This window comes from Salmo salar, chromosome ssa03 (assembly GCF_905237065.1).
Source record: "Salmo salar chromosome ssa03, Ssal_v3.1, whole genome shotgun sequence".
In the NCBI taxonomy this organism is placed as follows: Eukaryota; Metazoa; Chordata; class Actinopteri; order Salmoniformes; family Salmonidae; genus Salmo; species Salmo salar.
Genome location: NC_059444.1, coordinates 56,433,740 through 56,449,256, shown reverse-complemented (window position 1 = coordinate 56,449,256; position 15,517 = coordinate 56,433,740). Strand labels below are relative to the sequence as shown.

Below are 15,517 nucleotides of genomic sequence, written 5' to 3'. Positions count from 1 at the left end.
CATGTGTATCTTAAAGCATAATTGAGAAATACTTAATTGAAGTTGGAACATTTGTGATATTTTTTGGCCTTACCCAGGCCCCCCTTTAGGGTGGCAGGTAACCTAGCGGTTAGAACATTGAGCCAGTAACCAAAAGGTTGCTGGTTCAAATACCTGAGCTGTCAAGGTGAGAACTCTGTCAATGTGTCCTTGAGCAAGGCACTTAACCATAATTTGCCTAAATCCTTTAACTAGTCAAGTCAATAAATAACAAATTATTATTTACAATGACGGCCTAACCCCAGCCAAACCCTAACAATGCTGGGCCAATTGTGCCCTATGGGACTCCCAATCGTGGCCGTTTGTGATACAGCCTGGAATCTAACCAGGGTCTGTAGTGATGCAGTGCCTTAGACCGCTGCACCACTTGGGAGCCCACTATGACTGACTGTAAAACACATTTCACTGCATGTGACACTACATGTTTTTCTTTAAGACTCCATCATGTTTAATCTGTGTGTGATACAAAGGAAAGATTGGTGTCATATTAAGCTTTACCGCTTGTGCTGCATTATGAGTCGTTTTTAGATTAAGAAAACATTTCTTACATTAATATTTTAAAATATCAATCTCTGCTGGTTTTAAAGTCATGGTCCATTTTATACAGAGAAATTGGCATCGTCGGCAATCACAGCCCTCCTTTAACTTGTATCATTGCACATCCTGCAAATCACCGACAGAGGGCGAGACATTTGAAACCACTTTCACATTCACTGTTGGTAACGCTTACAAATTTGATTTCTAAAACTAGCAGAGATCCCACTCTGGAACTTTGATTTGCCCGTAGAGTAGCCTATATTATGTTCAACGATATACTGAAAAAAATAGCCAAATCTAAAAGTTTACATTTCCAATGTTCATGTTTATAATTTTCAATATTCATAAATTAATTGCTATTGAAATCAAAATACTACTCATATTAGAACAAGCGGCAACGCTTTATATGACACCACACATTATGGTGTCTTATGAGGCCTGGGTAAGGCCAAAATGTCACAAATGTTCCAATTTTAATGAATTAGCTATCAATTATGCTTTAAAATACCAAATATATGTCAACAATCTTTCCTCCAAAGGACCCTTCTATGGATTAAATTTCGTGAAAATCCCCCAAATCATGGTCCTGTTTTTTTCTAGTTTCATCAGGAATCACCCTGCTATAAACGGTTTGATACATAAGGGAGGAATTTACTCTATACTTGTTAATTCTGTCAACATTGGGATGGATAGGTCTTTGACTTTCTCAAGTCAAGTCAAGTCTGATGTTCTCTGGAAGTCCTTCAACCACTTGAGGACCTCTTCCTCAGAGCACAGTTTCAACTTCAGGAAGGATCTGAAATGTGTTTCTCCCAGTGGTTGGTAAGAGCAAAGTGTGGTCATAGTTCTCAGTGTAGAGTCTTACAAATGATTAACCAAGTTTATCAAACTCTGGTCCACGCACATGCACTGCAAGCTGCGCGTACATCCAACGCATGCGCACGGACCAGAGCTAGTCGTCTACTATGCATACCTTCATATACAGTCATTGAGGCATTCAGAGAAAGGTTTGCCTGCAATATAGTAACAACTTTACTTTGGTGAGTTACGAAAGTAAAGTAAATTGAAACAACATCGGTAAAACTTGTTGTCGCGCGACATACCAGGTTTACTAGTTAGTTAACATTAGCTGTAGCTATTACGCTACAGTAGCTTTAACAATTCTGTGAATAAATCATTTTGTATAGTGTATTCTTATATTTGAACAATAGGGAGATAGGCCTAGATGCAACAAAAAAAATGTTAAGAGTGGGTTGGTATAATTTGTGGAACGTTCCAACAAGAATCTGTTCCAAACACTTTGTAAATAACAATGTTGTCAACAAACAACGCATTCAAAGTTATATAGCGGCCGAATAAGACACCGGGTCGGGAGAGGGCTATTTCATTACATTTTTCACTCACCACGTTTATTCTGAAAATGTCTGTCCTCACTCTGGTAGCCTATGGACAAACATTAAGTATAAACTACGTGGTGAGTTGATCGTGCTACTTTGTATGCGTTGTTTGTTGGCAACCTTGTACTTTACGTTTTTAGAACAGATTCCTGTTGGAACGTTCCACAAATTATACCCTCCCTTGGCCGGGGTAGGCCGTCATTGTAAATACACACTTGTTCTTAACTGACTTGCCTAGTTAAATAAAGGTTAAACAAAATACAAATTAAACGAGCTGCCGTTAGCTAACTCCGGCTGGCTACAAGTTGTTAGCTAACTTGATCCTGCCTCCAAAGTGTGTGTGGTCACCTCAGCGCTGTCACTGTCCACACAGCACAGATGACACGAAGACAATGTCAGTTTTCTTTTCATTCATAAACGCTCAATATTTCCTCAAAGATCATTTTAAGATAGCTCGTTTGTTTACATTGAGAGGTAACTTAACCTCTGACTGGGGAATCATTTCCGGTGAAATGTATGTAAATTCAGCCTTCAAAATAAAGGTCTCCTGTACATCAATTTTGTGTACAGGGGACCTGTAGTGTTGTAAATTATAGTGTAGAAAGGACATGCAGCATGTAAAAATACTTTAATATAAATGAGGTACAGAAGTAGACAACAGAAAAAACAATAATGAATAGTTGAGTATACACATAGAAAAAAGCATCAGAGACGCTATACGAATAACTACAAACAGAGACAACAGAACAGCATTAAACTGCACTCAGGCAATCACCCGCAATTCCCACACCACGTACCAGCTGTTAATAGCTGTCCTTTGGGGAGCTTTGTAGGCTCAAACTTGACATTCGTTTTTTTTAAGCAACCCACATTAAAAAACCTCCCAGTTTACTATAGATTACTACAGTACATACTTACCAAATAATACTACAGTACTTGCACTATAATTATAGCAAACTGTAGTATACTATACTACACACTGTAGTATCCCTTGATCATGTGTAGAACTTACTATAGAATGTTGTAGTATACTGTAAAATACTACATTTATGTATGCAAAAACACTACACTTTTTGAACTACAGTAAATGCTACAGTATTTAATTTGCATATATATATTCCCTTCCCCCATATCGCAATTTGTGCCACTGAAAAAATTTGAAACCTAAATGCCAAATAGACCATATATTTTGCCCCTACAGGTTACTATCCATTCAGATACCAATAGGTTATGGAAAATGTAGTAGTGCTCCAGTAGGTTTCCTGAAGGAGAAAGCCTCTACTTCTTTGTAAAAGAGAATAAAACAAAAACACTATAGTAAATACTACAGTAATGCCTGCAAAAACACTACAGTAAATACTATATTATATACTACAATATTTATATGATAGTTAACTGTAAACACTACAGTAAACACTACAGTGAATACTACAGTAAAGTCCTCAAACACTTGAGTGAATACCGTAGTATTTATAACATAGTATATATATATTAAGCTATAGTATTTTTTCATGTGGGAATGCCTACTTTCACTATGTCACATACTAACAAAGACATGTATACAGTTAACAGCCAAGCACAGTGCTCCCAGTCCCAAATTCATTTGGTGTATGCCATTGATAGTTAGGAGAGAGTTCTGAAATTATAGTCCTACTCTCTATTTTCTAGATTGATCATATTATTTTACAGAATACACACAAACAAAGCAATCAGACAACGACCAAACCATTAGACCTGTAGTTTACAATACATGTACATTGAACGTTTTGAAATTACCCCAACCTCACAGTTCTCTGTGATTGAAACTTCTCCATGTTCTTTTCTTCTTGGTTCAGGAGTGGCAGTAGTGCCTTGGAACACTACTGTGTGAACCACTTCATCAGTCGATCTCTGATCCATTCCTCAGAATTAGGCCACTGGGATCAAACATACTGTACTTTCTATTGGCACATTTACATCCATCACTCAACTTGGGCTCATACAGTGTAATACATCAGAAAACGAATGTAAACAAATCACGTACTAGTTTAAAAGCATAGTTTTAAAATCATTTTGAAAGCATTTATATTCAAACCACAGTACAAAATGACAGGACGTGCAAATATCAGTCTGTTCCATTTGGAAAGATCAAATCATAAGATAAAAATAAAGCGCTTTTAGCAAATCTAAAACTGTTTCAAATTAGTCTTTTACAATCCACATACAAAAAAAGCACATTTGAGTATACGAAACATTAAGAATACCTGCTCTTTCCACGGCATAGACTGACCAGGTGAATAAAAGTTTAAGGGATGATCCCTTATTGATGTCACTTGTTAAATCCACTTCAAGGAGTGTAGATGAAGGGGAGGAGATAGGTTAAAGAATGATTTTTTAAGCCTCGAGACAATTGAGACATGGATTGTGTGTGTGTGCCATTCAGAGGGTGAATGGGCAAGACAAAATATTGAAGTGCCTTTGAACGCGGTATGGTAGTAGGTGCCAACGGTTTGTGTCAAGAACTGCAACGCTGCTGGGTTTTTCACGCTCAACAGTTTCCTGTGTGTATCAAGATTGGCCCACCACCCAAAGGACATCCAGCTAACTTGAAACAACTGTGGGAAGCATTGGAGTCAACATGAGCCGGCATCCCTGTGGAACGCTTTCAACACGTTGTAGACACGTTGCCCCAACAAATTCAGGCTGTTCTGAGGGCAGAAGGGGTGCAACTTAATATTAGGAAGGTGTTCCTAATGTTTGGTACCCTCATTGTATATTCTTGTTGACATCAAAACAACTAACATTAAAAGTACAATTCTTGAAAATAAAATGTTGGTCCAGAGCATTCAATCTTGTACACTATAAGAACATAACACCATCAGTCCTGTTCCCAATAATGCCCAAAAATCCAGACTAGCGCCCAGCCAATGCATATTGAGATTGAGTTTCTCAATAAGAGTAGTGGTGGTGTTGAAGGTATCAGTCAGTAGTAATGCTGCATTTCAGTCCAGTTTGTGATCCAGTGCTTCTTTTTTTTATTGGGGTTTGGCTCCTCGATGAGGAATCCCTCATTTATCTGGTAGCGCTCCTCTTTGCCAATCTTCACTCCCTGGTGTATTGGCATCATCTTGAAGTGGTTGGGCCGCTTGAAAAAGCCACACTGTGGGACAATGGTAGACGACACAAAGTGAACATTTGAAAAGTGTAGACTTTGGGTATTACCATGTTATTTTTAAAAGTATTTCTACATTGGTGCCACCAGTATACATTTTGTGAGGCAATCTCAGTCCCGCTGTTGTTTAGATACTTGACAGCTTTCTAATGTAAACACGGGTATCATGAGATATGTGAAATATATGATCAAATCACCACACAACCAATAGACTCAAGCTCTGCAAAGCTGGTTAGGTAGGAGAAGAGACTAAATAGTTAGCAATGGGGAAAGGGTTGGAAAAAGAGTTAAATAAACATAAAAGTCAATCAGACAAGTCACAGCCTCTGAAATGCTGTTTCCCCTGTGGATAGATACTCTTGATGAAGAGAAACCATTAGATCATTTATAATTTGACAGCAAGAGAGGAAGACTGAAGTTAAGGAAAGCCACTGCAAGCTGCAAAAAGCCGTTGGAAGCTGAAAGGAGTCACAGACGGAAGGACTATTATTTTACCGAGGAAACCCAGTGCATTGTTCCAGAGGCCCACAGGGGGACCTCCCTCCCCCAGCCTCACTACTCCTCAGTCAGCCTCTCCACCTCCGACGGCTGGGTCTTCATCTCAGCTTTCTGGGCCTTGGCCTCGTACATCTCCCTGGTGCTGGCCCTCCTGAAGAAGCCACACTGAGGAGGGGAAGGCGGTCAGAATAACAAGTCAAACAGGATCCACTGTGGATCCAAAAAGGTGGACCTTTTGAACCAGTGGACAGTAGAAGTCTCGCGGTACCCGTAGCATCTAACAGTTTGTTTGGATTTGTTGTTGGAAGCGAAATTGAATCTCCATTCTCCTCTTGCTGCTAATGTCAGTGCAGGATATTTGTTGAATTGGACCTAACTGGCAGACCATTGTAATAACTAATATACTGGATCGTTACCTTCCACATAAGGAGGATGATGAAGGCCAGAAGGAGGACGCCAGCAACAGCAGACACGATGATGATCCACAGGGGGACCTGGTACGTAGCCTCCTCCCCGAGCTCTGGGTCTATATTCAGGGTGAACTACACAGGGGATATCAAACAGAGGACATCAACTATGTCTGCATTTAGGCTATATGTAAAAGTGCATCCTCAATTATTATTCTGTATATTCCTCCTCTATCATGTATCAGCTATCATCATCAACATCATCATCATCATCATACAGCAATCATCATGGAAATAACCTTTCAATTAGTATGGATGTAGCCTAGCTTTTGTTACAGTATGACTAGTATGGCGTCATTACCTCTGTGCTCTCAGTGTTCATCCTGATGGTGGGTTTGTCTGTGACCAGTTTCAGTGTGGCCTTGCCATTCACTGTCACCCGCCACGCTTCCCTGTAGTCCTATGGAAACACAACACATAAACAGGACTTTATTGGTACACCCATTCCTGTCACTCTAATGAAGCTGAGGAGAAAGTTGACATTAAGTCTAGACCACTGTGCTTTGGTGACTTTACCTCCAGCATGGTGCTGTTCCACACTCTGGCCCTGACAATGATTGTCGCAGTGTTGTTCATGTTGCGGAGAGGGCAGATGAATTTCACACAGTGAGCAGCGCCCGTGACACAGTCCTACAGACAACAGCAGTTGAGAGGGAGTTAGCACCAGTACACCATTTGGGCATACACATTTCAGTTGAGTGCATAATGTGACTGATGGGGTTCAAACCCAGGTCTCCTGCTCACCAGAGGAGAGCATTAGCCCACTAAGCCAAAGCCTAGGCATTGGCTCAGGGAGACAATTCAATGCTTCAGGTCATAGGCTTATGTGTAAGATGGTGGGGACGGCCCTCACCAGTTTAAAGGACTTTTTGCGAGTTCCCTTCAGATTGAGGGAGGCCTGGGGTTCTCTGGGGTGCACCTCCTCTGTGGAGCCCTCCTCTCGCTTCCTTCTCCTGGCTTTGCTCTCTGGCAACTATGAGGAAAAGGAAAACAGACAAAAAGGCACAGACCTCATAACTCAGTCTTATAATATTGGAACTTAAAAGTAGCTGTTTTTTAGGTGTTATATTGACAACAACATGATCAACTGTGGACCTGAAGTTAAGATTTCCATCTGAAACCATAAAATTGGGAACACATTAACATTAATATACCAGCTACTGGGATTCTGAATAAACAAAACACCACTGAAATAGCCCTGATAATACTCCAACAGGTTTACCATGAGTTTGAGTGGGTTGACGATGGCTCCAGGAGGCACACAGTGAGAGTCTGACGTCCCTTTGGTCTGGATCTCCGTCAGGTACAGCAGCCACTTGCCATTGGCTACCTCCCAGGGCCAATCAAACTCCACCTCCAGGTTTCCAAGGTTACCCAGTGGCTTCCCAAAAACATTCACCTATGAGGAGAGGCATCACAGGTGAATTTAGGATCTTCAGAGATGCTAGCAAGGATTGTTTTCTAGGTAAAAAAAAAAACAACCTTAAATGTGAACTCCACAGGACTTCCGACGTCGCTGGCAGTCTTCATGCCCGATTCTCCCATGATCTCCCCACTGAAGTGAGTGTGACCTGTGTACTGGGCACTAGAATAGAGGCAGTAACCCTGAATCAGATCCCTGTGATATACAGTATGGTGCTACCTAATGCCTATAATCAAAACATGCCCTTAAAATGACTCAAAACCAATAACTTACAGTGCAAAAGACGTATCCAGTGTATACTCCACCATCATGACAAGAGGCAGCGGTTGTAGATTGCTCTGTTTACTCAATCTGAGAGAGGACAAAGGTTGAGAAGCAATTAAATGTTACAGATGATTGGAGCTGGGTCAGTCCCGAAGCAATGCTGTGATGAGGGATGATGTATGTAGGTAATGACAGTAGGAGGTGTAGAGGGACATTTACGTGGAAAGCTGCAGCGTAGAGCGAATCTCTCTGGTGTCCAGACTGATCTCAGACGTCTGAAAGATGATCTGGACCTGATCCTGGAAAACAGAATGTGGTAGAAATCCACATTTAAAACCCTATATATGGTACCATGTTACCATCCCACTTGTATTGTATCCGCTGTGGTCCAGACAAAGTAGTGGAGAGTACTAGTTTAAACTAGAACCTACCATCTGGTTGCTGGTGAATGGGTTCCCCAGCTCACACAGTACAACCATATCCTCTGCTGAACACTTGATGGCTGGGCTGTTGTTCTGTGGAACATAGGAAACCATTTCATGAGGAGAGAGGAAGTAGTCATTTTTGGGACAACTAGCAACTAATCTTATCTATAAATCACCAATCAGAGAACCAAAAATATGTGGTTGTTTACTTACCCATAGCTTAGCATTAGCATCGTTGCGTGCAAAACAATGGGAGTGATAGAACTGTTAGCCTTCTAGCTAATTAACTCTGTTACGCACAATAATAGAGGCTCCGAGGTGAAGTTTCCCCTAGGTCTAGGATCAGCTTCCCCACCCTCAATCCTAACCTTAACCAATAGTAGAGAATATGCTTAAATGACCCAAGATCAGCGCCTAGGGGCAATTTCACCCTATTACACCATAGAGCGACACCAGAGTAGCACAGCATAGCAGGCTTACCTTTGAGCGAAAGGCAGAGTAGATCAGCGACGGGGGAATGGTGACGTTGAGCATGGCATTGTGAGCGTCCTCCGCCGGTTTCCCTGGCGACGGGAAGTTGGTCACCTCCACGACCAACATAACCTTCTTGACATTGGCGCTGTACTGGAGGATCTGGTGACCATCATGGCTGTACAGGGACATTCACAACAAACAGAGTTAACAAAGATGACATCTTCTCTTTGATTTGATGTCTTGGTCACTCTAAAAACGACTTACATTATTCAAAGTCAACCTCTATGGTTTACGTTCCTCTCAAGCCACCAATCATATAGCTGATGACACTTTGAACTATCCCTCCTATACCTCTAGTCATGACCTTTGATCCCTGACCTCTGATGACTGTACCTGGGAAAAGGTGTCTGCTCTTCATTGGCAAACTCTGCCTTCATCTGCAGGTTACTCTGGCACGTATTGTCCAGGCCACAGGCTTTCTGGAAGTGAATCTGTGGGAGTGAGGGAGGGAGTGGGATAGAGAAAGAGGGGAGGGAGAGAGAGAGAAGTTGAAAGCAAGTATACTTATTCTCTGTGGAGCTAATATTATTTTCATCAACACACTATCAACAAACCCCAGTGTACAAAGCGTGGGCAGTAACTGAAGAGGCACACACACAAATAGTATAGTGGAGATTCTGTGTAAAGGGGAACATTCAAAACAGTATTATGAGTAGTCGCACCTTGTTATCAAACATTAACTGAGTAAACATTAGGTCTAACCTCCTTTTTGACATGGCTGGCCTTTCCCTCACTGAGCACAGGGAAGGCATCCAGGTTCTGCAGGGACTGCCGGGCTTTGGAATGCCCCTCATGGAGGGATACGTTCAGGGAGAAGACTACGGGCTCCACCTTGTCTCGGATGGGACTCTACAGGACAGACAGCGAGACATGGTTAGGGTAACTCCCTTTGCTATTTTCAAGCATTTATCCAACAAATCTCAACAAGCAGATCATCAGTAATGATACAGGGCTTTGACCCTGGAGGAGAAGATGAATTCAAAACCAAACCCAGTGGTCACAATAGGTTATGTCGGTGACAGTTCCTTACCGCTAGTCCGAGCCTCAGCGTTTTGCATTTGGCAGATGGCATTGACAAGAAACCAGTGTAGCTGTCCAGGCCATTGTCTTGGAAACGGACCCGGTGGTTGTGCCGTGTTAGGTCGGCTTCCACAGTGTACTTCACAGCTGAGAAGACACGGGACAAAATGCTAGAATACATACTACAGGGAATTTCAGAACAATTATTTATTCATTCATTTAGCAGCTTTTATCCCCATTGTTTGAATAAAAATGTGGCTTCAATGAATAAAAACAATAAGAGCAAGTAGGCTTTGTGTACATTTGAAATCACATGAAACCAACAGTTGTGTTTGCGTACATACTGTATGCCAGACATAAGATTTATTTAGATAATAATATTAGGTATCTGTCATTTGATTTATGATTTTGGCTACAAAGGAAAGGGGACAAAGCCAGTGATGTCATAAAAAAAAAAACATATTTTTAGAGATGATATGCGTGTGTTTCTTGACAAGCTCATAGGTTCAAGGGTAACAATGGTGGAGTTTGTTTTGCATAGCCCCGTGTCCCGGGTGGGTACAGAATGGTCTAAAATGAGCCAACTCCGCCCACATGGGGTACAGGAAAATGCAAGGCGAACTCCAACAATGTCTTGCTAATTTATACCCTCTCCCTTTTGATGAACAACCTGCGGTAATTGGCTGGACCATCTTGCCAATCAATCACTTTCACTAATTAGTTAATAGCTAGGCACAAATGAAACCAACAGTCACAATGGCCCTTTAGGACTCATGTTAACTCGATGCATCCTCGGCTTACAATTGTACCTTGGGGATAAATAAACTGTATTGAATTGAAATCAATTGAACCAAATTTAATTAAATTGACTAAATTGAATTCCATTTGCTCCGGAAATGACATTCAAACATGTTGGCAATCTTGTCATAAGATCACTTGAATGACTGATCAACGCTAAAATAGCAGTGTTAGTGTTAGAGCAGTGGTCATCTAATAACAATGTTGTAACAGAACCACACTCACTGACGTTCTTCCTGAAGTCGTTGGCCCCAGTGCTCAGTGTGTAGGAGAAACAGACCTTCACCTCCACACTGCAAACACAGAAAAACATACTCAAATGGTCAGGGATTCCCTGATTCAGGGTCATAACATGGGTTTAATCACTATTGCTGAAACATTGAGTATCCTCAAGCATTGAAAAGAGATCATTATGTCCAAATACAATTATACCAAACAAAATCTTACCAGTTGTCACAGTCTTTAGGGTCCACAATCTCTGGCGTCACTTCAAGAGTTTTAATGAGGTGAATGACTGGGCGGGCCCTGATCAAATAAATAACAACATGAACATATACCATACATTAGGGATTTATGGTTGATACAATAGTTTTGCTGTGCATGAAACAATATTTTTGTCGAAGGATGAGAACTGAGATGGCCGAAAACACAATATACATCTAAATGCAACAACAGATCCTTGTTGTGATTAGCTACCTCAGCAAGGCTACGCGGTCGTCCAGTGAGCCGACCACCATGTCGGGGTAGCGGTTCTCATCCACATCCAGCCCTCCGTTGATGGAGTAGCCAAACGTCTTGAACCCACCTCCAGCTATATCCTCCCCATCAATCACCTGAGGAGAGGGAGGTCAATACAACAACCAGATGTTGCAACAGCTGTTCAGCTCTGCAGCTCTCCTCACCATGAGCCCCATAGGATGAAGTTACCCGTAGATGCTGATCTGAGGTTTTACATGGAGTACCCTTAGGGCTAAGGTTAGCAGTCAGGGAGGATCCTAGATCCTGTGCCTAAGGGTGTGTTTCCATACCTGACTGGGCTCCCGAGAGATGCCCTCAGCACTGCCTGTCCAGATATACACCCTGCCTGTTCCATGGAACGGAGCGCCCACCGCAAAATCTGAGAGAGAGAAAGAGAGAGAAATTATAGGTTCTTGTGTCTCCAACCAATGTCTTCAAAAGCCTTGTTCCATCACCGAGGGCCAGGAATGTTCTATCCATTTAATTTAATGTCAGCACTCAGCACTGAGCCAATACTTAGTGAGAGTGAAATGTTGTCAAAATCCCATTCAAACAGCTTTGATTCATGTCAGAAAGGCACATGATAGATTTATAATACCAGTCTCATAGACATTATGGTGATCTACTGTATAGTGTTCAGGACGGCAATGCTGTAAAATGATATATGTAGCTTATTCTTAAATACTGTATTTTCTGAGAGATTAAAGGTTCAATGCAGCCGTTTTTATTTCAATATCAAATCATTTCTGGGTAACAGTTAAGTACCTTACTGTGATTGTTTTTCATTTTGCTAGGACTGTCTAGCTGTGGCCTGATTTGGGAGGGGAAAACTGAAAACTAGCTGTTATTGGCAGTGAGGTTTGTAACTCTCTTTCTTATGTAAGGGATAAATGCCGAAGTTCTGTACTTTACCTTGGAAATGTGGATGACACAGTGAAGTTCATAATTCATAATTTCTCATATTTTGGTTAGTTTGATATTTATGGTCCGCGACCCAGTTGTTTGCTCTATATGTTCCGTTGTAGCTATGCTCGCTGGCAACGCCATTGTACCTTGCTTGCTAGTTACTATAGCCAACTAGCTATAGCTAACACAGTCACAACCTCCGTAGCCAGAATAACAGCAAAATAGCTGCATTTGCTTTTGTTTAAGCTGTTTTCTATTGACATTAATTTGGATACATCCATAACGTTCAGCTGATGATGCACAATTTTGCCAGTTCATTACGAGGAGATCGCATTGCTTATCAAACACTAGGCTAGAAGCTAGCGAAATAGTTAGTTGCTAGCAAATCTGCCAATATGACAACTGAATTGAAAAATACCGTTGCTGAAAACAGTTTGTCAAACTAGAAACGTGGAAGGATTTGACAGCATAGCGCCACTTTCTTTGTGACTGCAACATAGGGACCGGAGAAATTCATGTTCATCAATATGTCTCTGAAAAAGCAAAACAATGCTAGCTAGCTAACTGAGTTCTTCCTCATTGGGCCTACATTTACAATCTATCCAATTTCGGTTTGTGTGGTTGTTAGTTTAGCTTTCTGTAACTTTGTAGCAAGTACTGTCTGCATGTGTAGGCGTATATTGCATCATTATTGCAAGGTGTCTGATATATTTTCAACTTTCCAGAAATCTTTGCCAACTGTCCCGCTATCTGGTTTTAATGTCCATTCTAGAATGCCCTTCTAACCAATCAGAAACGAGTATTCAACAACACTGTGGTATAACGGTCTATCAGGACATTTACAGCCGGTTGATGTCACCAGGCAGTTCAAAACTCCATCCCACCAAAACAGGATGAAATTTCAGTCACTTTTTCCAAACAGCTCTTATACTAAAAGTGCATTATCATAATTTTCACAATTTTATTCCAACCTCAGAGTGGAAGTATATATAAATCCAATTTTTCACTGCACTGGGCCTTTAACTACTTTCTATCCTAGGTTCTTTATAAATGTGAGAAAATGTTGGTTTATTTAAATGTTTTACCTTGAAAGCCATCTTGGTTGACATCTCCAATGGCAGCCACAGCCATTCCAAACGCAGAGTCTCTAGGGCCTCGTAGTATGATGCTGGATTTCTGCCGGAAGGAGCCGTTCTCGTTCATATAGACGTACACCGCTCCACCAAGCTCCTTCTTCCGATCAAAATAGAACGGGGCTCCGACGATCAGATCATTCCAACTGCAAAAAATGTGCAAACAAAGAGACTGTTGTTTCATTGACAGGGTTCAGTCAATAATATTTCAATTAACTCAATTCAGGAAAAAATTATATTGCAGTTAAATTAATTCCAAAATAAGCAATATCAATGATTTAAAACAAGTTACTTATGTCCCGTGGGGATTAAGAGGAGTAAGTAAGACAAAGTTATAATCCACACTGTACCCATCATTGTTGAGATCTGCCACGGCTAGGGAGTTCCCAAAGTATGAGCCCATCTGCTCGCCTCTCAGGGTGAGGTAGGGTTTCAGCTGGTCCCCGTCCCCTGACGTCGACTTCTTCTTCACAGTCAGAATGACCGAGCCTTTGGCGTCATCCTTGTTATCCTTAGGAGCCCCTGTCACCACTGTGTCCTGGTTCTGGCTGAGGAGGCCTCGGCCCTCTGCCACCGAGTAGCCTGGAACAGAACAACAACAAACAACATACTAGTACTAACTTAAAAAAATACTATGTCTAACTTACGTGATCTGATCTTAATCTTAAGAAATTGTTCGTAAAGTAGAGAATATTGCACATGCGCAGAAGGTACGGCTGTTTAGCTATCGGGAAGAGGCATCTAGAAAATCTGGCCATGCAGCCACTCTGTTCTAACTACTACATACTGACATACTAACAACATAGGTTAACTGACAACAGAAAACGCACACATCATGTTCACTGTTTACTTTTAAAAACCCGTTCAATTCAAATCTGTCTATAGAAGTTTCCTGGGTAAAGCAAGAAAAAAATTGTACCTATGTAAATGTGCCGTCGATTACCAAAGTTGGGGAAGCTGCTTCTCTTGGTGTCATAGATGACATTTGGATTCATCCAGGAGACGTGAACATTCCCTGAAATAGAAGCAGAACAACACACTGACATTTTAAAACAAAATACGAAACAACCACAAAAACTGACACGATTAGCATGACAATGACCATATGTGTTGACATACCACACACACAGACCAGGCTAACATACAGTCATAACCATAATTATTGGCACCCTTGATAAAGTATAAAAAATAATACAGGAAGATCCACTTGCGGCCAAGTTTCAGCCTCCTGGCAGAGGCAACCAGGTTTTTGGATTACAATTTTGTGGTACTGGGTAAAGTTCATGATGCTGTTGACCTTAACAAGGGCCCCAGGACCAGTAGAAGCAAAATAGCCCCATAACATCAAAGATCCACCACCATATTTTACAGTAGGTATGGGGTTCTGTTCTGTTCTGCATATGCATCTTTCTTTCGACGATAAACCCACCACTGGTGTGCATGGCCAAAGAGCTCTATTTTCATGTCACCTGACCATAGTACCGGTTCCAATCCAAGTGCCAATGCCGTTTAGCAAACTCCAGGGGGCCATACTTGCGAACATGAGAAAAAGTTTAAGCATCAGCCAATTAAAATCATCGACATAGTTGCACCTGATCACAGGCTACATGTTAGCTGTTTCCATCACATAACCTTGTACATTTAGCCCTATGTTAACCCTCACCAGGTGGCCAGGATTATTTCCTGTAACAAATTTTGCATCAGCCTATCAAAGATCTTAAATTGTTTCTCCACACACCAATGGAATTTCTTAAAATATGTCAACCTGGCCACCAGAGGGATATATTTAAAGCTGTAAATTCAAAGTTTACTTTTGTTCCCCTTCACTTTGTCTGTCTCAAGTGTAGAGTACCAATAATGCATGAGCATCGCACTCATGACTAGGCGACTTACTAATGTTACCAATTCATAAGCCTCAATTTGTCGGGTCATGGACTCTACAAGGTGTCGAAAGCATTCCACAGGGATGCTGGCCCAAGTTGACTCCAATGCTTCCTACAGTTGTGTTTAGTTGGTTGGATGTCCTTTGAGTGGTGGACCATTCTTGACACACACGGGAAACTGTTGAGTGTGAGAAACCCAGCAGCCTTGTAGTTCTTGACACAAACCGGTATAACTGGCACATACTACCATACCCCATTCAAAGGCACCTAAATCTTTAGTCTTGCCCATTCACCCTCTGAATGG

The 15,517-nt window shown here is 41.5% G+C and overlaps 1 protein-coding gene across 1 annotated transcript in view; it reads right to left on the bottom strand.

Moving 5' to 3' along the window:
- Positions 1–2,582: 2,582 nt before the first annotated feature.
- The window catches only part of LOC106600863 (integrin alpha-3), a 37,846-nt gene continuing 24,911 nt past the window's right edge, over positions 2,583–15,517 (bottom strand). The window contains exons 5-26 of the mRNA XM_045714988.1: positions 14,250–14,345; positions 13,681–13,912; positions 13,283–13,476; positions 11,582–11,670; positions 11,250–11,386; positions 11,001–11,078; positions 10,779–10,846; positions 9,766–9,902; positions 9,438–9,584; positions 9,069–9,166; positions 8,682–8,850; positions 8,208–8,291; positions 7,996–8,075; positions 7,786–7,863; positions 7,572–7,674; positions 7,312–7,488; positions 6,943–7,062; positions 6,606–6,719; positions 6,391–6,489; positions 6,039–6,164; positions 5,620–5,787; positions 2,583–5,112 (exon numbers count right to left, since the gene is read on the bottom strand). Of these exons, the coding sequence (XP_045570944.1) occupies positions 5,680–5,787; positions 6,039–6,164; positions 6,391–6,489; positions 6,606–6,719; positions 6,943–7,062; positions 7,312–7,488; positions 7,572–7,674; positions 7,786–7,863; positions 7,996–8,075; positions 8,208–8,291; positions 8,682–8,850; positions 9,069–9,166; positions 9,438–9,584; positions 9,766–9,902; positions 10,779–10,846; positions 11,001–11,078; positions 11,250–11,386; positions 11,582–11,670; positions 13,283–13,476; positions 13,681–13,912; positions 14,250–14,345 (2,534 nt within the window). The 3' untranslated portion in view covers positions 2,583–5,112; positions 5,620–5,679. The remainder of the gene's footprint in view (positions 5,113–5,619; positions 5,788–6,038; positions 6,165–6,390; positions 6,490–6,605; positions 6,720–6,942; positions 7,063–7,311; positions 7,489–7,571; positions 7,675–7,785; positions 7,864–7,995; positions 8,076–8,207; positions 8,292–8,681; positions 8,851–9,068; positions 9,167–9,437; positions 9,585–9,765; positions 9,903–10,778; positions 10,847–11,000; positions 11,079–11,249; positions 11,387–11,581; positions 11,671–13,282; positions 13,477–13,680; positions 13,913–14,249; positions 14,346–15,517) is intronic.